Source organism: Limulus polyphemus, unplaced genomic scaffold (genome assembly GCF_000517525.1).
Source record: "Limulus polyphemus unplaced genomic scaffold, Limulus_polyphemus-2.1.2 Scaffold480, whole genome shotgun sequence".
In the NCBI taxonomy this organism is placed as follows: Eukaryota; Metazoa; Arthropoda; class Merostomata; order Xiphosura; family Limulidae; genus Limulus; species Limulus polyphemus.
This window is the reverse complement of record NW_013666090.1, coordinates 185,396-210,539: the sequence shown is the minus strand read 5'-3', so window position 1 is coordinate 210,539 and position 25,144 is coordinate 185,396. Positions and strand designations below refer to the sequence as shown.

General features: G+C 36.1%; 1 protein-coding gene across 3 annotated transcripts in view; it reads right to left on the bottom strand.

Moving 5' to 3' along the window:
- LOC106458526 (BRCA1-associated RING domain protein 1-like) overlaps nt 1-10,760 on the bottom strand; it is an 82,754-nt gene extending 71,994 nt beyond the window's left edge. The window contains exon 1 of one of the 3 annotated variants that reach the window (XM_022384769.1): nt 10,688-10,760. Coding sequence is in view for 1 of the 3 variants with exons in the window: in XM_022384767.1 (XP_022240475.1) it covers nt 10,688-10,755 (68 nt within the window). In the remaining 2 variants the exon portion in view is untranslated. Of the gene's footprint in view, nt 1-10,359; nt 10,406-10,687 lie in introns of those variants that run through there. The other 2 variants (XM_022384767.1, XM_022384768.1) reach the window with 2 other exon arrangements.
- Nucleotides 10,761-25,144: the final 14,384 nt, after the last annotated feature.

Sequence of the window (25,144 nt, the reverse complement as noted above, 5' to 3'; positions counted from 1 at the left end):
GTAATGTATAGTCTAAAATCTGAATTATAATCTACAGTTTTGATACCAAACTTATTGACATAAGTTCATGAAATAGTAGTTCAATAACATTTTGAATGCGAGTCAACAAACAAGATTAAATGGCCTTTCACCCATAAGCCATCTTGAAAGAGTTAAAAGGGGCATTAGTAAATATAGTTATACCCCACAAAAGGGGTAAACACAAATGTAAATAAGCAAGTAAAATAGGAAAAATCATCTGATGGGATTCCATCTAAGTTTAAAAAACATAAATGGAGGCCAATGGAATCCTGAAACTGAAGAGACAGCAATGTGATGTAAATAAAATTTTACTATTTTACAGCTTCATTCACATGACAACCTGCAAACTATTCTCTAAAGCAGTAGTTCTCATCAGGTGGGTCATAAGAGAGAAAAGGTAAGGTGACGGATTTGATGTGAGGAAACGTGAAAGAGATCATGCTGGGAAGGAGACAAGGAGGAATAGGCCAACTGGATCAAACGTTGAACCCAATTAGTCAGGGTAACCAGAAAAAGATCACAAAAAGAGGAAGGTTGCCATGGAATAAAAAGGCAGGAACGAGGACCCTAGAAGGAAGCCGTAGTAGAAGGAAGAAGTACTCCCCAAAAGTGTCCAAAAGTTTATGAAGCAATTACATCACAAGATTATTTATTTTCAAGAGATCTTGTGGAACACTCCATCCCAACAGTGAGCATTGTGAAGCCATGGAAGATAAAGCTCGAGTCAACATGGCTGTACAGTGCAGGTTTCAAGTTGAAGAATACCTGGTCAGGTACCACTCACCACAGATCGAGATCCATATAATAAGTGAATAAAGCAAGGGCCCCTGAAAGGAAAAAAAAGTATGAGTATAAACTTACCCAGTAAAAGTCATACTGAAGCCTGAAGAATGACCACAAGTGGAAGATAAAAACCCAACAAGGAAGAAACTACAATATGGTGTAAATAATGGGAGACAAACGTATTAAGTGTAGTCCCCATGCCCAACTGTAGGATTTTCTCCAATGGCCCCTGGAAATGAGAGAATCAGATCTGAAGATCTAATGAGAGGAACCACACCATTTCTGAACCAGGTATACAGGGCAGAAAAAAGAGAGGAGCACATCCAAGTGGGAGAGAACTGTGGCAGGGTAATGATACTAACCTTGTTAATATATATGTGTAACTCAAACCCACAAAGTATAAAAGTAGGTAAAACAGTGGATGTGCCCTTAGGTGTAGAGCGGCTAGGGTGCAACAGACCATACTCGGTAAGTCAACTACATCCAAAACTAGAAACGAACATCCATGCAGGGGTAGGATGAGGATCATACTATCTACATCTCAAGTTCAAGAGACTGGGGGAAATCTAGAACCACTCCACTCCTGAGCATGACACATGTTAGTTTTGATCTATCGATCCAGGGAACCAACATTCAGTATCAAAAGGATGTCTATATAATATAGATCAACTCCCCCAACAGCAAACTGACCAGAACCATCAGAAAAGCAATAACATCCTCAGAATAAGATACAAAGAATAGCAAAAAGGGCAAAACCAAAATAATCCCCCTTACTTCAACTGTAACCACAACACAGAAGGAGTATGATCGAGGAAGGAATATAGACAACCATAAGCATGAATAAGGACTTGTGTTGATTGGTTCTACTCTAAATCGAAAACCCAGCCATGGGGTACCGACATCCATGCAGGGGTAGGATGAGGGCTCTCAATCGAAGGGGCGAACTGCAATTTGACATCTCGCTCCTTTGTGAGTGTATATTGCATATTGGAGGATATCACATCATCTACACCTGCAAAACACCCCCCCCCCCTACTCTGCACTGAATAGTTATTGCCATCTTTGTGTGGAACCCATTCAGGAGGGTGCTTTCACAGTCGACCACCCCAGCAGCTTGGAACTGGAAAGTGGTAAGGACTCCTATACTCCACTAGAAGTAAAAGGGTGAGAATGCAGTGCTGAGTCCAGAGGAACATCATCACCTAAGACAGTGCAATGGATGACCATAAAAACCAATTTTGAAAAGTAGACCATACTAATTTATTTAATACAAGGCAATGACAGGGATAGGCAGCTATCTCCTTCTGCTTTACCCATGCAGTTCATGGGTGGTACGGAATGGGCAAGTTTATGAAGCAATTAAATCACAAGATTATTCACCTAAAAACAATCTTGTGGAACACCCCATCTCAACAGTGAGCATTATGAAGCCATGGAAGATAAAAAACAAGTCAACATGCCTGTACAGGGCAGATTTCAAGTTGAAGAATACTTGGTCAGGCACCACTTGCCACAGATCGGAATCAATATAATGAGTAAAGGAAGCAAGGGCCCCTGAAAGGAAAAGTCTGAATATAAACTTATCCAGTAAAAGTTACAATGAAGCCTGAAGAACAACCACAAGTGGAAGATGAAAACTCAATGAAGAAGAAACCATGATATGATGTAAATAATGAGACAAACATATTAAGTGTAGTCCACATGCCAAACTGTAGGATTCCTCCAATGGTCGACGAAGACGATGTGAGAGGAAAAAGGTGGTGTCAAATCTGATGAGAAGACACCTGAAACAAATTCTAGGAGAAAGAAGTCAATAAGGAATAAGACAATTGAATCATAAGTCAAACCAATTGGTGAAAGTAAAAGGGGAAAGATCATGAACAGAGAAAGGCTGCCAAGAGATAAAGATTTGGGAATGGGTAACACGGAAGAAAGCCATACGGGCAATACAACAAAGAAGACTACAGACCGGACATAAAGGTCTTTCCATATCGAGGCGAGGATATCAAGACGAGAAATAGATGGAAGGGAAATAGGTGAAAAGGAGGAGTTACCCTCCTTAGCCCCTGAGGTCTTTGGGAGGAAGGAATGATCTGGATAAAGAAGATATGTAGGGTGGTAAAGCGTAAGAAAAATGTCAATAACAAATAAATCAGACCTTTGACATCCACAGGCTAAGAGGAGGAGGAAATACATTTTAAGAGAAAGGTGAAACATGAAACATGAGGAAAATGGTTCAAATGGAATTAAAGTAAGGGAATGGATGACCACATTAATATCTCAGTCTGGAAGAGTAAGCTGTCTGAGGGGAGACGAATCTGGAAGGAGTGCATTAACATGGTACAGACAGAAGAAGCAAAAATTCGACAGTATCAGGAATAATGAAAGGTATGGGATAAGGCAGCCTGATAACCCAAGAGTGAGAAGACTGAAGACCCCTGGTCCAAAAGCCATGTGAGAAACTCCATCACTTGAGCCATAGGTCAGTCAGTGAGGAATCCCCAATTTGCAGACCAACTGCAGAACACTTTCCATTTGCACTGATACACCTCCACTGAAAAAGAACATATAGAACAATCTAAAGGGAAAGCTACTCAACAGGAGAAACCTCATCTCCTCACCAAGGACCAGATAAAAGCCAGGCATGAAGATGAAGGATGTGAATGGCTGGATTTAGAACCAGTGAATGAGGTTGATGAAGATGGGAGGGAGACAAAGGATGAGGTACTGGAGTATAAAGATGCAGTTGTTGTAATCATGGAAACCATGGTTGAGCTGGCCAATAAGGAGTGATCAGAAGGACTCAACACAGAGTGGTATGGATGAGAGAGAGCACCCAATAAAGTAATCAGATTGGAGAATAAACATAAAGGAATTTGTAGGATCAATCGTGGCTGAAGGCATCGACAGCCAGAGCCTAAAGATGAGGTACCAAGGACCAAAAACGGGTTAACTTGTGATTGAGGTATGTGGCAAATACATCTACATGGGAAAAACCCCACCAATTGCAAAACCACTGGAAAATGAGGAGATTTGAAGACCACTCCTTGGTGTTTGATGTGCTACCACTGTAGAATTGGTGGAATGAATCATCAGCAGACAATGTCTGGGGAGAGGAAGTGATTCAAAGCCCAATGGACTAGGAGCGGGTCGAGGAAATCGATATGCAAAAACCTGGTAATTGACACATGCGCCCCAGTCCTGAAGGGATGTGTCTGTGAAAAGATATAAATCCGGACAAAGAGGAGGAATCGGGACACCCTCTGACATATGGGCTTTGTCCAACCACTAATGCAGATCATCCATTAGGGTAGGAGGAAGGGTAAAGAGAGCTGACAAGGGATCCCGAGCAAAGTTCCACTGATCATGAAGACCCCACTGAAGGGATTGCATATGACATGACTGAGAGGGACCATTGGCGTCACTGAAGATCACATCCTCAAAAGTGATAGAACCTCATGAGCATATAGTGAGGGAACTGAAAGGGCATGGCAAACTAACACTTCCATGAAACAAAGTTGTACAGGAGAAGGTTGGGCCTGATTGAAATGAGTGTCTAAAAAGGCACTCAAGTGGACGAGATATTGGGTAGATTGGAAGAAGGACTTCTCCAATTTGATTAACCAGCCCACCCAAGCAGCCACTAGAAGGAGTTGATGAGTATGGCTGGCCAACTCCAATTCAGAATGAGCCAGAAGAAGCCAAATGTTCACATAATGGGGGAATCACAATCCCAAAGCATGAAGATGTTGAGCAAAAACTCTGACTACCCGACAGAAAAAATAAATGGCAGAATCAAGCCCTAACAGTAGGGTATAAAATTGATAAACCAACCTGTGATGGACAAACTGAAGATACGGATGAGACCTTGGTGATATAAGTATCTGGAGATAGGCATTGGCAATGTCCATCGTGGTCATCCATAAGCCCAGAGAAAACACCCACCCTAGGGTGAGAAATGACTCTGTGGTAAAACAGGGCAGATGAACAAAGCAATTGAGGCAGGACAAATTGATGACAGGCCTCCAGTCCCCAGCTTTCTTGGAAACAACAACGAGTCTGGAATGACAGCCTAATGAAGAATGTAGAACAGGTTCAAAGGTCTGCTGAGGCAGTAGTTCCTGAACCGCCTCCAACAGACGCTGGCTGGTAATGGGATCCTGAGGCAGATGGGTATAGGAGACACAGGAGGTGGGGAAAAATGATCCTGAATCTTTCCAATAAAACTTGAAAACCCAATGATCCTTGACGAAAGGAAGCCAGTGATGAAGAAAATTAGCAAGCCGAGCTCCCGTCGAATAGTCACTGTTGGCAACATGACGAACGTCGTTGAAGAAAACGATGAGACAAGGCATTCCAATAAGGGGCAGATAAGGATTGGGAAGGGACAGGAAAGGGTAATAGGTGCTTTATTAGGCTCTGACTGAGACAGACAGGCATCAAAGTTGGAAAGGGTAGACTGTTGTTATACTGATGGAACTCGTGATTCCAAAGACATGTCAAAGATGTATTGCCACAAAAATGAGGCCATACGTACATCCCAAAGATAAGATGATGGTAAATGTACACAAATTAAGGTCACATCACGATATAGAAGATCCCAACAATAGTGAAACCATGTATGTAAACCCAGAGCTGAAGATGACAAATGAGCCAACGTGGAGAAAAGAAGGGAGAGGATGTCCATAGAAAACTCCTCAGGATTTCATTGGAGATCCTCAGAGAAGAGATGGATGGTAGAGAGATAACATAAAAGAATTGTGAGGGTAAGACGAAGGCAGGAAAATTGGGCATGGGTCAAATTTACAAGAGATTCAAGGGCTACACCCCAAACAGGCAAAATAGAATCTAACAGTTGCTGGTCCAGAAAAGAGTTGGAAAGATTGGTCATGTAGTAAGAAAGGATGCGGTTCATAGGAAATAGGGGAAATGGATAAATCATCACATACCCGATAAACAAAATCCAAAAAGACCATATTAAGCCCAACTGACTCCTCAGGCGGGGCCTGGAAAAATCAGGAGGTGGAAATAGGCAATCCAAGTCCCTGTTCACATGAACAGGCTTAGCTTATTTGGGAGAAAGTGTGGTGAGGTCCAGAAACAGAGGTAGACCCATGTAAAGTTCAATCTCTTGACGAATAAATGCTGATCAATCCTCTGCGGGGTCACCCGCATCTGAGGCCTGAGACATGGAGTAAGTTGCAGGTGTGATGCCCAAAGTGGTAACATGAACTTTGGAATTCATAATGAAGAAAAGTCAACCAATAATCGAAAGTATAAATAACAATGAGACTATAATAAACTGGGATTAAAGTGATGTTAAGAAACAGACTTACTAGAAACTAGAAGTGAAAATAAATAAAGACCACTTCATAAGTATAATAAAGACGAATGTGCAACTTTAAACAAACAAAAAAGGAACACGCCTGAGCACAAGCACTGCCAAACAAGAAGTGATAGTTTGGTAGAGGTGTATAGAAGGTGTCACATGCATCACATATGTCACACTTCTACTGGTGGTGGTGTGATGCATGATAATTTACATGAAAGACATGTTGGAATCGATTGATTCCAACATGGGCGAGCAGAAGACTTGTGGCATGTATAAAGCAAAAATTTGAACATAGAGGGCAGTACTAGACGAAAATAGCTAATCTTGTGAGAAGGGGGAAGTACTGTATTGGAAAGGAAGATTTAAAGGAGATCTAATTGAGGTATTTAAGATTGTTGAGGGAATTGATATTGTTGATACATCATGTTTTTTCATACTTAAATGTGAGAATGGTAAGACTAGGGAACACAAATATGAATAAATTTTGGCAGGGTGATAGTCATCTTCAGTTAAGATAATTTTATTTTTCTGACAGGGTAGTTGGCCTATGATGTGTTGAATTCAGTTAAATTAAGGGAAGGCTTGACAAACATTTGAATGATAAGGGCTGGCTTTGGGTTTTAATTTATTTATTTTTGATAAGTTAGAGGTTGGGACAGCCTAGATGGACCAACAGATTTCTCTGTATGCTAGAACCAGGCTCCATGAGTAATGTCTCCAAAGAAGTTATAGAATTTGCATCAGAGTTAACTTCAGAATTCATAGTAAGCAAAGTTAATAGAATGACTTTGAACAAGAAAATCTGATTAATGACAGGAAAGCAAAGCTTATGTGTATTTTCCTGACACAGGCACATGGAAGAATGGAGATCTAAGTACATTGTTGCATGCTTTGCATTTTATTGAGGACATTCATACCTAAAATCATGCGACTGTTGACAGCACAAGGGCAACTTAAGAAGAAGAGGCTTTCAGTATTTCACAAGTAATTTTAATTGAATTCCAATTACAGTTTACAGGTTTACAATAGTGCAAATTTTAGAAGAAAAAAAAAAGAGATAGTGGATTTACTTTATATAAGTGATGAGCTAGCAGCCTGTTAAGACTGAAAACATAAATGGATAGTAAAGAGCTTGGATGTATATTGGCTACAATTCTTAAAAACACCTTACAAGATAATCTAAACACATTAATAAGGATTATACAGAGCCTAGAAGAGAGGGAGAAAGGTTGCCTAAAGTGAATCAAGATAGTTCTCTATATTAAATAATCAAGTAGCCAACCAGAAACGATTCCACTAATGAGGATATGGCTATGAAAGTTCAAATGTGTGAGAGGAGAGAAGTGCATTTGAAAAAAGGTCACAGAGGTTGAGTACATTATATTAAAATGATTTTATAGTTATAGTCCATACTCCCAAATCCAGTCATGCTCCATCTGATGATTGTGCATCTTGAAAATAGCCTTGCACCATAGTTTCCATTGAAAAAAGCTCTGTCATAAGGATGGTATGTCAAAAGCTAAGGGACTGTAACATTGATCCTATTATCTGGGAAACTCTTGCCTAAAACTGGCCACCCTGGAGAAGTGCCGTCACAAAGGGAGTAACCACATATGAACAACATTGCATCCTGACAGCCCAGAACAAGTGTGCAGCACTTAAAGCATTAGGAAGTAACCATCAGAACCCACCAGCCCCCCTATTGTCTTACCCTCATTACACCAGACATTTTCACGCCAAGATCGGACTAATCTGTCACCTCCAAACACACAAAAATCAATGGATGATGATAAAGATGGTCCTCTTTAGTCATCAAGGATGAACAGCATGTCAAAAGCATATCACTCCTTCCCACATGCTTCACTTGAAATAACATGAATGTCCCTTTCATACTCCAGCTGGCTTGAGATATATGACACCTGAATTGAAGGTATGAAAGGAAGCCTTATCTTGGCGAACCAATACAATGATGATCTCATTACCTGACAAAGATCCTTCTTGATTATGTTGCATACTAATTCCTGAGCCACATGGACAGCTTTTGTCACAGGCCTATGTGTTTGTGGATTCTCATCTGTTACAAGATACCACATTTTGCCCACCACAGCTGGATACGACTTGTTACAGGTTTTTTCTGAACGGTCCTGGTGCCCTATGTCAATCCATATTTCTTGTTTTTCAATGTATAATTATTAAGTAAAAGGTATATCCCCATCTTGGAAATTCTAAATCCACAATTGGAATACATCTTGATGAACTGAATATAAGAATATTTTGCATCAGAAATGGCTGTCACATATAATTCCCAAAAGCAATCAATTTTTGGTGGCATCACATTACATAAAATGCCAAACACTATCAAAGTGTACTTCTGATACATTCCGTTTTACTGTGACTTTCCATTGGCTGAGGTTGTCGCGTGACTTCCTGATTTTGAAATTTAATTATTTTAATATGACATACTCAGCTCTACATAATCATTCACGGTTAAGTTTTAAATTTTGCTTCATGTTGAGATGAAAAGAAACTAAATCAAAGTTCCTATTTTCAGAAAGCCTATTTTAAGGCCAAGACAAGATTTATGGCTGAAGAAATTAATTTGGCTAAGAGCATTTTAGGGTGCATTTGTAAACACACTGATTCCAAGTAAACAGAGGTAATTATCTATCTATACAAAGTAACTAAACACTAGTTACACCTAACTTAGAAAATTTTATACACTTTTGGTCTCTTTATCTAAAAAAATATGTTGATTTAGTGGCACCAGTTCAGAGTAGGGCTACTAGGATGACTATGGGGATGGAAGGGTTGTCTTATCTGGATAAGTTAAATTATCTTATTTTATCTGAAGAAAAACAAGGGTAAAAGGTGAATTTATGCAATTTTACAAAATTATCTGAGATGTCAATACAACAAAAGCTTCTGATTTTTTGTGGCTGTAGTTTAATGGTAATAGGCAGAAAGGACACAAGACTATTATTTGGTAAAGTAATATAGACTAGTTAAGACAGTTTTAGTTGTCTTGCAGGATGACTGGCTTATGTAATTAGATGCCATTGGCAGAAGTGGAGGCCAGCACTTTAAACTTTATAAGTTCATTAGATTTGAAATAGGCCTAGTCCACAAACTAAAAAAAGTACAGTTAAGGCTATATTATAACACCTTTGCCAAATGTGGACAGTGCCAAATAGGCAAAAATTGTAGTTACAAAAGCATTTCCCTTACTATATTTTAAAGGAAAAATCTTGACACCTTGTTAAAGTTCTAAAGTACAATATTTCTACATCATCTATAACAGTGTTTCTCAAATGGTGTGTTGCGACCCCGGGGTGGTCACAATCTGCCTGTACTGAGTCCATCTTTTTTTTGTTTGTTTGAGTCCCTCTAGGTATCTGAGAGGTGCACATATCATCTTTGTTATGAACTATGATGAACTGCAACAAGAAACATCAAGAATTATTTCATCCTTGTAGAGATGATAGGAGGGTCCCAATGCCCAAGCTCAGATGCAGGGATTGTCTGGCAAATACAGCTGAGAAACACTGATCTATGACAACAGTTTTAAACAACAAATGTTGTACAATATCTTGAACTGTATAAAATCATTTATAAGTACAGTACTCTAAATATGAATCACAGTATAGGTGGCTAACAATTGAAACCAGCCATTGGGAAAAGAACATAAAGCCATAGCAGCACCACTAAACTACAAGTACAAGGAGCATTTGTATTTGGAGATATTGATATTGCTGGTTACAAGAGCTTTGCAGATATGAATATGCTGGGTAACAAAGCTTTTACTGTAATTGTTATTAGGTCTGACTACTAACATAGTGACAGTGGCATTATTGTCTGACGGCAGTCTCCTTATCACTAAAAGGCAAGTACAGAAATACTAAACACTAAAATGTTACGAAATGAAAACTAAAAGTGCTTTGTAAATACAATGGAATGAAGTTATTTTTTATAAATATGGATGTTAACTTTGAGGAAAAAATTATTTATCTATGTGAACTCATGTTATTATATTTATATTAAACCTACATACTCAGCATGAAGTATATGAAATTGGACTAAATATATGACATTCTATTTGGTTTGATATTCGTCATCATTAGTGGTATTGGTATAAATTATATCTATAGTCACTATAATATAATGGACTTTGGAAAGTTTTCAAATTTTCAATTGTTTTATTCGAAAACCAATATTATTACAGTTACCTTTATATGATCAATAGTTTCACTTCCAAGTTCCATACATTTCATATTACTATTAGTATTACTTTGTCACATTTTAGTATTTAGTAACAACTCAAAACAATTATTACTATTAGTAATACTAATAGTACAAATACTACTACTAGTAGTACCAGTATCACAAGACCAGTGCTACTACAAGCCGAGTATAACTTGAATCATTATATTTATAATTATAGCCTAGGTATACGTGATTTTTACACTAATTCATTTCCATATCTGAAATTAATCACTGTTGTTAACAAGTAACAAACAATTTACAATAATTAAAAAAAACACTCCAATATCCTACCAAAGTTTGCATGACAAACTTTTCTCTAATAATACCAAACAATTTCTCGTTCGTTCCCAGGTTGCCATTTTATTTTTAATAAATCCGCCAATTTTCTCTCTGCCATCTAGTGTTCGAGTTAGTAAAACAAAAAACAGTTGTCTAATCATCAGCACAAAACAATTCCCGAAATGAATATATAAAGCGAATGTTCCGATCTAGTTGTTTCAAAACCGGAGTTACTCTTCTTCTTATTTCCAAAAATATATGTTATAATATCGAAATATATATTGTAATATCTGTTTCATAACTCACTATATATTCTGAAATTTTATATTTGAAGTAACACATACGTAATATGATATATTATCGCAACAAGTTTTTTCAGTTTTAGATTGTTTCTCTTTAAACATGATAATGTTTTTAGCGTGAATGATTTGTAAATGTTGTATTTTACAACTAGCACGTGTGTATGTGAATGCGCATTGTAATATCATGATGTTCAGTGGGAATAATTTATTGAGTTGTGATTTTATTGTCTTTTTTTTTTTTTAGAAATTAAAAGAAAAATTCCATTTTCTATCAGTTTAGTTGTAGTAAATTTTAGACAATACATCTTAGGTTTTATTACACTGTTCACGTAGATAGGTGATAATTATATGGGGCTGGAATAACAAATTTAGGAGATAATTTTCACTTAAATTCCCCCCCCCCCTCACCTCAGTGGTCTGGTTTTACTAATAAATTTTTTCTATTTCTGTTTCAAAAGAACTAACCACCTTCCAACACTTAATTAATTAACTGGCTGTAGACGGTGAATTATACATTTAGATTTATTCTTATATTTTAACACGCACATACACATATACTTACAGATTAGAAGTATTTTATTTACCGCATTTGATTTTGTGAAGCACTTTGATATTAAATACTTGATTAATAATAATAATTTGATCTACTCACCAACTTAAATTTTATTTGATAGGACTTATATTTACCATATACCATATCTCAAACGATTTGACGTCTCCGAATCCACTAAAATGTTTAGTTTAGTCTCTTCACAGTCCACACCATAGCGATCCATGGAAGGGGGGGGGGGCGTCCATATTGTCCACATTGTTTAAAGTGAATCTCACAAGGTTTGTTTTTCGGTGAGCTGATGACTCATCGATGACTTTAACATCAGTTCATTAAGCGCAACTCGTTGAATTTAACATTAGTTCGGTGATCATAGTAGCTCGCAGGTGGAGCAAATTGTAAATAAAACATTAGCTTCATTTGGTGAAATATTATGTAACGTGTTTGTTTTGTTTTTTGTTTATTTTTAGTTTTCGCCTTTGAAATCGGCTTTGATTAGATATTAGATATATAATTCAGTAAGTTATATTTTGGGAGTCTGATAGCCTCTTCAGTGAGTCAATCAAGAGTCCGATATCAGAGAAAACACTTAATTGTGTATATTATTAAGAACTGAGCGGTTAAGCCTGAGTTCGGTATCAAAGAAACAACTCGTGCAGACTAAAAACTGCATAGTTTTGCCTTAGTCCAGTATTATTTGGAAAAGTGAAATATTTTGAACAAATTATTTTATTAATTACAGCTTTTACAGTAATGAATGCTTTACCCTTAAAACTTGTGTGCTTGAGAATGATTGCACCAGTGATCAAAACATCGTACCTGTTATAGAAAATAATCTTCCTTGCTGTAAAAGCTGTAACTTTTAATAAAATAATACTTAACCAGTAAGTAAACTGAAAACGAAAGTATTAATTTTGTACAAATTTGTGCCTGTTTGTTTGTTGTAAAGCACAGAGCTATAGAATGAGCTATTTGTGCTCTGCCCACTGCGGATATAGAAACCCTATTTCTAGCGTTATAAGTCCATTAACTTAACCGCTGAGTCATCGGGGGGAGTGCAAGTGTCTAATATAAATCAGCTATTCAAATAAATACGCAGGCTATTCGTTGTTGTTTTAATTCAAACAAAGGTAACATCATTTACAACTTAAAGAGAGCTGAAATAAAAAGAAGCCTTGCTTACCTCACAGTAATAATCTGCTGATTTATGAAAGGCTTTTTAGATTACAACTATTAGGGTGGTCAAACCTGGCCACCCTCCCCTTTTCCCCGCCGGCTACACCCCTGTCTTTTATGATTTCCTAACAAATGGTGTAATTTTTAATGTTCCCTTTTGTGTATATGTTACTGGAGCGTTAGTGGAATTGTTTAATTTGGACTTGGGTTTGTTTTTGTTAATTATAATTTTTTCGAAACTTGGTGTGAGAGACAGTTTTAAATTTTTGTTTGTTGTTAAGCACAAAGCTACACAATGGGCTACTTGTACTGTGCCCACCATGAATATGTTTTAGTTTTTCAATTTCAGTTTTGCTTTTTATATTTTTTCATCTTTGTTATATAGTGCTGAATCTTCGTCTACATATTATTGATGCAATTTACATAATTTGACTATTATTTCCCCGAAAGGGGGCTGAAGGCCTGTTTTAACCACTCACACATGTATACAGTAGTGTATTGTCAGTCAGTCAGTCAGTAGACACTGAAATGAACTCACATAAGGGACGCTTAACGTTCCAATTTATACTGTCATGATGTCAGTAAAACGTGCACATATCACGAATCACTAGAAAAATTATGCATTCTGTAGGCTACAACACAGCATGACACGGAACTTGAAAAGTAAGAAATAAAAATATTTGTTACTCATAATTTTGGTTTCATCATAAGTACGGTAGTACTTGTAGTAGGAATGGGACGGATACACAATACATGCATTACAAACTATTTGCTCATATACACCTTTAACAATCAAATAATAAATTTCCAAAAGTATTTTAGAGATACCCTAAGGTGATAAAAAAAACCGCATACAAAATTACAAGTTATAGTTTGTTTGTTTGTAATTAAGCACAAAGCTACACAATGGGCTATCTGTGCTCTGCCCACCACGAGTATCGAAACCCGGATTCTAGCGTTGTAAGTCCGCAGGCATACCGCTGTGCCACTGGGGGGCACAAGTTATAGAACCACTTGAGAAAGAGTAGATACAAAAATGTCACAAAACCACAAATTTCTCAATCTTACTGATTGACTGACATTGATGAACACTTCTAGTTGCGTAACAAACACACTTACCATAGTTATATGTGTACCAAATAAAACAATAGCACAGGGCTCACATAACTAACTTTGATAAGTTTAGCCCACCTGGTTTATTGTATACAGGATAGGACAAATAAACGAAATAGGCATGGACCGGATGTTGGACACACCTCTTGTAAGATTGTACAGAGGAAGATTTAGTACATCATGCCCATTCCTACCTTATTTCCTCATTTTTGGTGCACCCATTCCTAAAATTTAAATTTTTTTAAAATATTTTTTCCACTTGTTTACTCTTGAAACAGAACACTTTCGGTGACCCTCCGGAAGTACATCCAGTATACATGTATATATACACATAGTATAAAGCACAAACAAGTTGAAATTTTATGTTGTCATATGTTTTTTGTTGTTGTTCTTAAGCACAAAGCTATACAATGTGCTATCTGTGATCTATTCACTGCAAGCATCAAACCTGACCTTTAGCATTATAAGTCCTCAGACTTGCTGCTGAGCAACTGGGGGGAGGGGGCGATGTTATATGTATTTTTAGTGTTGAATTTAAAGAAACTAAAATATTACATACAATTATTTCAGTGGCTCAGTTGTAAGTTTGAGAGCTTATAATACTAAAGATTGAAGTTTGATATCTGCGGTTGGCATACCACAGATAAATCATTATGTCACTTTAAGCTTAATAACAAATAAAATACATATAAGTGCTTCATTTCCAGATACATACAACAAAAACAAGCATCGTGATTTATGAATTTCTTTATCAACCCAAATGGCAGTTTACCTTTTTACTAAAATAAATAACTCTTAAGAAAATAAATCAATTCTAATGAAATTACAGGCCTATACATCATATAAGCAGTGCTCAAAGTGGAGAGTAATGCGTACCCTCACTTCTCAAATTTGGCATTTTGCGTACCCCATTTCTTGTGCATCTTGATTAATAATTCCTAGCAATAAAAACGCTATCACCATTTTATGCGCGAGCATACACTCACTTCTTAATTCCCACTTCGAACACTGCGTATAGGTAATTTTTAGTGCAACATGTGGATATGATAGTCTTGGGAATATATGGAGAAAAGGATTATACTATCCAGGAGCATGGATGGAGGATATAACTGACAGAGCAAGTGATATAGCAAAGGGTACTAGCAGTGATGCAGTCTTTTTAAGTGCACATTTGGGATAATGATGTAGGTAAAAGCAGGTCAGGGGAGCTAATTAATAAGTACAAGTAGAATTCATAAAGGTATTTAAAGAAAACGTTTTACTAACTTAATTCTGCCAAGACTTAATTGTAGGATGAAATTATAAGTAGGTCACTAGGGCTGAATACTAGTTTTAGGTTAATATGAAGGTTGGCTGGATGGATTTGTGGGATTGGTTCTATGGGGAAAAGGAGCTTTTTTGAATGTGTGGTATACATTTAAATAGGGTAAGGACTGGCTTGTTTGCGAGGGCTATTGATTCAACTGTAAAAGTAGCTTGAAATATTCAACTAGGACTAGACAGTTGTGAAGGCCAGAATAATGAAGAAAAAAATAAGATGTAGAGAAAAGCATAATGTAGGAACTACCAATAGAAGTATTTTTTTAACTTAGCTGAACTGTTACTATTGTAATGATAGAAGTATAAGAAATAAAATAAATTACTTTAGAGCCCTAGTGGGAATGGAGGATTTTGATATAATGGGAATAGCTGAAATCTGGTTAAATGTAAACAATTTTCATTACAATAATTTCTTTGAAATACAGGATTGTGGGTTATTTAATAATAATAGAGTACTAAAAAGAGGGTGAGAAGTGGCTTTATAATAGGGGGGTTACATTCTGTTCAAGTTCAGGATATCAAAGTAATAGACATGAGGTTGAATCTATTTGCATATTTGTTGGCAGTTATAGGGGAAATGGATTAGTTGGAATTTGTTACAGACCACTAGATGAAGTTAATAAACTTAAGTGAAACTACAGTGAGATATAGAATACCGTTGTCAGTGAGGTCATAATTATAAAACGTTAAAAGTCAAACCATGAGGGAGGCAGGTTTTTAGAAACTGTTCAGGGTGGTTATCTTCACTAATTGGTTGGTAAAACATACAAGAAAATATGCTATTTTAGATATACTGTTAACTTTTAGTATAGAAATATTTGAACCAACAGGCTGTCGAAGTTTCCTAAGGTTATCTAGATATTTGTGATATAGCAAATCAGTCAGATGTCATGTACGCCAGCCTTGCACCAGAGCTACATGTTTGTATGAATGTATTTGTGAGAGATAGTATCTTAGCTAGTAGTCAGCTAAGAAACTGTATGTGGGTTTCTACATTCTCTGCTATGATGCAATGGTAGAGATTTCAAACATATGATCCTGCCAACGTTCAAAGGTATGACAAATAATTATCTAGAATGGGTGGATTCAGCACTAAGCAGTGCATAACTTGAAACTCAGTTTATATGGTCCAGCACATGAGGCTGTAAAAACACTTGAGAAACAACTTTGTATCTATGGATTCAACCCTATAGAGAAAAGAACTATCTACCAGGCCAAATTAAAGGCCCACAAGTCAGTAGCCAAACAAAAGTTGCTCGTTTCTCATCAGACTAGCATACGTAGGAACGTGAATGTGAGATTGAGTTTTTATTATACACTTCTACTTGACAAACCTTTCTTAGACTCTACAGATCACAAGTTGAAGGGTACTGTCCTAGACTGGTCACTATTTGCAACGAATCGAAATGAAAAGTCGTCTTCTCAAATCAGGGAATACAAAATTTTATATTAATATGAGGAATTCTAAGTATTGGATGATAAGTATTGGATTGATAAGTAATTATAAGTATTGAATGGAAGTATTTCTGCTTCGAATCAAGACGCGACTCGTGACATATAATGCAAATTATGGCTACCTACAAAGTCACAGAAGCAGTACTTCCTTAAATAAAAGATCAGAAAGTTTACTATATTATAGCATTGGTTTATTACGAAGAAATCTTCATAGAGAGCTTTCTTGAAAAGGAATATTCCCCAAGTAAACCATAAAACGTGCAACATAAGTATGACAGTAACTGTTTTTGTGGCAGTATAGTCTAATGTTTTCATACTGAACAAATTGCTAGCGAAAAAGGAGACCACAGTTATAGTTGTTGTTACTCAGTTTCTTCATAAATGTGTTTCTGAAAATTCTGAATTCTAAACAATCTCTAATTTCTCAATTGCTGCTTCCACTGCTGCAAACTCCAGTAAGTAATTTTATCACTGTTTCAGTTAATTTAAAATATTGGAGTCTGGATTGGTTATGGTCACAAATCTAGCCTGCTTATGTCCAGATATTTGATGGCAAGTTCAGTTCATATCAGGCTGGGCATAAATTTTCACATGCATGTGAGTGTTTGATAGACACTTCTGCTGCCAAACCTTTGTTGGAGCTCAATGCTATTGAGGGTTTCAGGTGAAACAACCACCATGACATAGTTATCACGACTTCCTTTTGAGTGATAAAGATAAGATTCAGATAAGTGAAAATTTACAACTCCATTTTGCTATGAGTGCTGTCTCTCGAAACAGGGAACTCATTGTCTCTGACCTTGCTTCAAGCATTAACATATTAGAGAACAGACTTACGCAAAACTTATTAATCAGTTTAGCTTACTTTACTGCTGAATCTCTGTACCAAATCATACAAAACTCATAGTCGTAACCCAGAAACGGTGAACAATATGAGTAGATATAGAAGAGAAGGCTATATTGACCCCATATGTGCAAGTTCTATTTTGTGGAGTATCATGAAATATGTCTATTGTATTACCCCAGTTTGTTGTGGTGAAAGAATTGGCACACAGAGCAAACAGTTGTCTGTCAAGAAACTAAGATAAAGTTGTATGGACAATTGTTTGTCTCAGAGTAATTTTATTCCAGTTCTGACTTGCAATTATTGATAGATCGCTATCCATATAAGCAGTTGGAATGATTTCTGGCGAAGTGAGAGAAGCAGAAATTAGTGAAGCTAGTCATGTAGCTAGCTATTATTGCTTCGCCTGCATGGTGTTCAACCACAAGCACAGGTGACACAAGATTTGAGCTAATTGGTTAAATATATTAAGGGTAGTTTGCACTTGGAACAGTATATTATACTCAGTAATTTTCTCGTGTAATTTTTTTTGTATTTATATGTCAGATGGTCATCTTAGTAAAACCAATGTTACTCGTAGTCAGTTAAACACAAGTTATGTTCATTCAATAAATACGCTACCATGCTGGGTGCTTTAGAAAACTAGGAATGTGGTTTGTGCTAAGGTAGAGAGGATGATGAAAGATGGGATGATACGGCTATCAAAGAGAGCTAAGTCATCTCTAGTTTTGATTGTGATTGAGGAAGGGATGCCAAAGTTTTCTGTTTGTGTCGTGTACTGATATATTTCTTTTGCATTGGACAGACAACTATACGTGAGTTCATTGCAATGTATTCATTGATTCAATATGCTAGACCTGACATCTAGTGACTAAGAAGAAGCCCTGGATAACGAAAGCAGAACTAGGACCATTGTTTAACATTCAAAATGGCTTGTTTGAACATTGCGTCGTGCAATTCAGCCTACATAACGCCCCTGGTGGAGCTTACACTAAAGGACTGCAGTAGTAGAGATATCTCACTTCTGTCAGTAACATTCTTGTATATGTCTGTACATCTTAGCCTGCTCGAAGAATCTGATAATGATTTTTATAAGAAAATATAGCATGTTTGAAAATGAATCTAGGAAAGTGTACATTACATTTATGCACATGATTGTGAAGTTTCTTGGTGTCATGGTGGGCAAATAAGGAGTGCCCACCTATTTCTAGGCTTTGTATCATATTATCCCACTTTGTTCATATTATACAACTTTTTCAATGTAGCTATGCCATTGTTTGCTCTAACTAAATCTAATTCATATTTTAGATTTATTAAAGGCTATAAGCAAACAACTTGGATGAACCTTGAGTATTTGTTTATTCCATGTAAGGTTCTTCATTCATCTTGAATAAAAAATGCCAGTGAATATCTCCGGAATTCAAAGACAAGCGTCACAAGTTTTAAGCACATAATTGCTTATAATTCTTTTTTTTAATTTGATGGTTTTTGACGGCAGATAACTTTTAACAAAAAAGTTTGTTTGTTGTATTTGTGAAGTGCCATTGTCTGTACTTGTATAATTGCCTACCTGAGTGGACTGTGCATCACTGAAGTGACTGATGAATGTCAAAAACCTTAAGGTTCGCATTACATATTACGTTATAAGAGCATACTACCAAAGTACGAAACGCGAGGATTTTTTTTCTTGGTGGTAACGATATGTGAAACACAGAATGTCAGATCCACATCGCTAAATAATGGTTGTACAGTATTTGTTTTTCACACTCCCGAGGAGGTGTGAATCGACATGTAGGGTGTCTTTTTTACAATAGTTGATCTGTCTTTAAATAAAGATTTTAATTGTGTATTATATAACGTTTATCGTTTTGTTTTTAATATATTTTAAGTATTTACACAAGTTCCTTGAATTTTAACCTTTTAATATTTGTATAACTAAATAAAGGCAGTTTATTTGTAACAACATTTAACCTACGTAAAAAAAAACACAAACTAATAGAATAAATCTTTATTATAATAATGCTTGGAGACAGCTTGAATGGGTAATGAAGAAAAACATTAATATAAGTTTAACATAACAACAAATGTACAACGTTTCGACCAGGTTTTGTCATCATCAGGTCGAAACGTCGTACATTTGCTGTTATGTTAAACTTATATTAAAGATTTTCTTCATTACCCATTCAAGTTGTCTCCAAGCATTATTAGTCTCAAAGTGGGTTCCTCGTCATCGAGTTTGAAATATCTATTCTACTCATAGATTTTTAAACATTATACAATTCCTTATGCCTTAAATCTCATTGAGAAAAGACCTAAATTTAAGCAATTAAGTTTGTTTTTTTTCCACCACAAAATTAACAAGTATACCACATTTTCTACTCTAACAATTTGTCTACATGTTATATAAGCCCTGGTTAGTCCTAATAGATTCTCTATAGCTTATGAACGTGATTTTACTAACGATGACTCTTGTGATTTTTTTCAATTATTATCGTTTTTGAGTTATTGAATAACCAGATGAGAATGTCTTATTACTAAATTAATTAACAAAAATTTGTTTACATTTTTAAGCATAGTAGAACACGTAGTGACATCACTTCCGAAAATTATAAAATATGTAATCAATAATTTTCAGAGTGTCAGTAACGTAAACACTTATATTCTGTGATATTATATGTTTATGATTGTTATATTTTGTTTACTTTTATCTGTGTTAAATATCATCTTCCTGCTTTAATTTGACTGAACACCAGATGAGGTTGGTTTGGTAAATAGATAATGTAAGTTATAAAACATGCTTAAAAACTGCATTGCGACTTCATAAAGAATGAGTGATATCTGGTATCTATTCTGTCACTCAATAAGTAAGATTTGTTAAAACATCATATACTTCTGTTTTAAGATCACTTAAGTGGTTTCTTTACTAACTTTATTATTCATTATACTTTTAAGTATGCTAAACATTTAATGCAATTTGACAATGATCAATATTTGTACGTTGAAATCGCACGCTTAGAAACATTAATTTATTAACTAATACACTTAGCGAATAAAAAAGAATAAACATTTTGTTTAATTAACAAAATGTTTCTGTATAGCTCATAAGTTTTGTTATTTCGCTAGATTTGGCAATTTAGCATGAGACTGAAAATGTACTACTGATATGTGGGCCCACTAGATACAATATTTTCTGTAAAAAATGTCATAGAAATATTAAAAACACTTATTGTTCCCGCCTCGGAGGGGATAAACAACCTATACTAAGTAGAGATATATTTTTAAAGTCTACCCCTCGGGTTTTTCTCCTCATATAAAAATACCATAGTCGAAACAACTTGACATGTAACCTCTCCGTCTCAACGCTCGTTGCACCCTACGGAGTGAACTTGCGGGGACGTACCACTTGGCTTTGTAAAATTGAAGATCTTGAACTGGACTTGTGAGTTTCAATACTCATTACACCCCTCGGGGTGAATTTGTAGGGATGCGCCATTTAAACAGATAGTAAGTTGACTTATCTGGTTTCTTATTTCCATTTTTTCCTGTGTAGCGTAGAAAGGGAAAAAAACTATAAGATAAAAAAAAAACATTTATCAAAGACACACATAACGAGCGCTTGACTATTATCATTGAGTAGAGACTGTATAGCTTTCTGTCCATTTTCTATGAAATGAATGAATTCTGTGTTCATAATCGTGCACAAAGCAAGTAGCACCCTGCATCAGGATCAGATCCTCCAGAGAAGACACTGGCCCGCTGCAGTTCTTCTTCCCCCATACGATTACTTTGGATTCGTCGTAAAGACGAGGATTTCTATCTAGTAGGAACGCTGATGTTAAAACTTAAGGTCGAAGGCTTCACTGGAAAATAAGTCAATTTTCGGGAGAAATAATTTTCCCTGATTTAATGTTTATCGTCTCACAGACGCATGCGGACGGCTTTTCTTATCTTCCTCAAGATTTCAATAACGTCTTTCCGCGTGCACTGGAAGATCCTCCTACATCTGGAAGCTCTGTTCTGCACTTTACATTTTCCTAGTAAGTATAGAAAAGAAAAAACACACACCTTAGGTTTAGTAACATGGCCAGGATGACAGAAAAGTGCTGTAGTATACATGAGATTCCTGATGTTGAAAATGAAGGAAATTTTCCTCCATAAGACAGTCGCCCTTATATAGTCGTACATGATGGCATGGCGTATAGTTTCGATATAGGGGCAAAAGAGGCAATTATTGACTTGAGTTAATTGGAACCTGCATAGGCATGTTCTTACAGGGACTATTTTGTGGGCTGTTTTCCAGGCGAGGTTGCGTCAGAGACGCTTCAAAGCGTCTGGAGTTCACCCTGTCCCAAGTTTTTTCTTTGTTTTTTTTTCAATTATGTTGGGGTAGTTCTATTTTTAGCGTAATTTTGGATTGCATCGGTTCATGTGAAGCCAGTGATGTCATATTTTTTAATTTAATATTATTCTGATCTTTGATTACCCATGACCATATAACTACAACTTATGTATTACAACTTGTTTTTTATTTCAATACATTACGTTGCATTTATGCAGTACTTGTAGCTAAAATGGCTCATGATTCACTCTCATAGCATTAAATTTAAAAATGTTTCTGGGGAGATGCCCCCAGCTCCCTCTAGAAATGACAAGCTTTGCATACCAGTAGTGTGCTTTGCACACATCGTGTGTCACATTGTTTAGCTGTAGCAATGGCTTGACCACTCTAAAATTGCTTCCTACAGCAATGTTACCTGGGTGATGTTTTATAGATGGGTAACTGAGGGTAGTCGTTGCATTGTTACTTTGTTGAGTGATATTAAAATATTTACTGTAGGAGCCGAGAAAATACCATAACAGGTTAGCGCTGGGGTGATCTGTTTTAAAAAATGAGCATGTGAAGTGTATCCAAACTACGGTTAGGAGGGTAATGGGATCTGTCATTCCTAAACCACCTTTTTCTGGATGGAGGTTAATAACTTCTCTCTTTTTTACAAGCTCGGGTTTGGCAACCATATGAACTTATAGTACTTTTTGGTTTACAGTTTCGCTGTTTTCAATTGTAGGAGGATAAACTTGTCCAGTGTAAACTAACTTGGCTATGGCTATTTGTTTTATGGCTTGTGATTTAGCAAGGAGGGAGATGCCTCTCCCTTCCCATCTATTAATTGCTCTTTCGAGGTTTTTAGTTAAGATGTTTCAGTTATATCGCATTGTGTCATGTGCAGTGTACCAGATACCGAATATATTTACTGAACTATGAGTCCAGTTTAAACCGTAGGGTTAATCCTGTTTATTTTAATTTTTTTCTATCCAAAAAGCTAATGTTTTTTCTCCGGTTAACTTTGACTCATGTGGCTCTATTGTACTCATTAACTAATCTGAATGGCCTGAGAGAATCTTAGAGTCAGAGAGACATTGTCTGCGTGAGCAGCGATCTTTTGCTCGGGTACCTGGCTTTCTGGGATGGGGATACCTTTGATGTTCTGGCATTGATCTATAAAAGAGAGGAGGACATCAATTACCAGGACAAAAAGGATCGGGGACAACTCTGTCTTATCTCAGATTTGACAGGTATTTCCCTGGACAGGTAGGTGTCCATTGACATTAATTAAAGCCATAATGCGGAATAAATTGTTCTGATCCAGTTGACTATATTGCTTGGAAAATTATATTTTTGCAATACGAACAAAAGAAAGTCATAGTTGACTCGGTCAAACACTTTCTCTTGATCGATTGCTAATACACAGGCATCGGTATTTTTATATTGCAGGTGTGAATTAGAACTCTGAAAAGTGTTGTGTTCGGAATATTTGAAGAGAGAGACATTGAGTTTCCAAAGTCCCTGTCTTCTCTCTATTACGTTTGTAGAAATAAAGATAGGCGGTCAGTAACATAGAAATCTGTGGTGTCAATCGGACTTATTCAGATTTTTCTGCCGACTTGAGTATTTCTCTAGTAACGTAGAACCTATCGAGTCTAATCTCACCCTAATACTACTCCAGTAAATCATACTATGGTCGAAATCTTGAATATGATGCCAAACATCAGTTAGATCAAAACTATCAATCACGCGTTCAAGCAAGCTTGCTGTGCCATCTCTATTAATACTACAGGATCGAGAACACAGTTAAAATTTCTGCATATGATAATATCATGGAAGCAGACAAGATAATGTTCCAGAACCCTGAAGAACTGCCTTCTTTGTATGTCTTTGTCGGGGGCATATATAGTTACTATTCTGATTATTCTATTATTCATATCTATATCTTATGAGCATAGCTGGCCATACTCATCATGTCTAAAATAATTGACTTTTCATGTGAATTTAGGGTGTATTATCATGCCTGCTCCAACCCTTCAGGGTAGCTCAGGCTCCAATATGACTAGTAAGTAATCGATTTGTAAAAGTTTTAATATTTTCCAGACTATGTAAGTGAGTTTCCTGTAGGATGAGTATATCGTAATTATACCTGTTCATAAATTAGATAACCACTTTCAAACCCTTTAGTATTAAATGTTAATGTACTTATTGTCATTTAGGCAATAAGCTTATTTGAACGTGTAATCTTAGAAGTGCAGACAAAATGAAACTTATGTTTTAATCAAACCTCTAGGTGACTGTTGGGATGGCCGCTCAGTTTCTCGATCTTATTCTTGAGGAAGATGAGACCGGCTTTTTCTTCTTGTGTAGGTTTCCTGCCGTCGGTGTTTTCCTCTGATGACGAGGAATCATTGAGTTCTAGGTATTTTTGTAAGGTCGTCATTGTTAGTAGTTTCGGTGTCATAAGAGGCTTCGGAAGATTTACCCTTTTCATATGAGTGAAGAGAGATAGTGCATCACTGACCACCCGAGGGGCAACTTCCCTTGAACACTTGTCGAGCACAAACAAATAGCTTCCCCAAATAAAACGTCCCTTACAGAACATTATTCTTACCAACTGAAAAATAGTATACAGTGTATGTGACAGAACAGCCTACCCAAACAAAAGACTCAAGCGCTCTCTATGCTGGTGTTATCTTAATAGCTGAAATTTAAGATAATATCGTAGCTGATGTAGTGTAAATAACTAAAACGTACGTTCATAGTGCCTTAAATTGTATTTAATTGAATTTTATCTTATTTATAAGGATAACATAGTAGATTTTAATCCCGTTCATAGTTCATATTGTTCACTGCTAAGATATCTTCTATTGAAGAAAGACAAAAAACATTTGCGAATAATGAAATTGTTAGATACTTTATTCAATGTAAGTTCTCTCACGGACAATTGTATTTCAAATTGAATCTCATGTAATGTCTTTCTTTGAGATGTATTCCCAACTCACTATTAACCATTTTTGTTCATACTGATTCAAGTAAGTTTAACATTTTATCTTCATGTACTAGGTTTTAGTTATAATATAACCATATGTTAGATGTCGTTAATTATGTTTAAAGAAGATTTTTGGAGGATAAAAGTCAAAATAGTATTCTTGTCGTGGAAGTTGATTAATAGATCATATTCTAAAAGATGCGTCATGATTTTCCATACCCTTAAGATTATTTACCTGTATAGATAAATAATGCGAATAAAAATATACAAAAGTGTTGACGATATATCTAATATGAACTGTACTATAACGATAATAATAATAATATGTATATATATATATTCCATTTATAATTTAATAATAATATATATATACACACATCATCCTGTTAATGA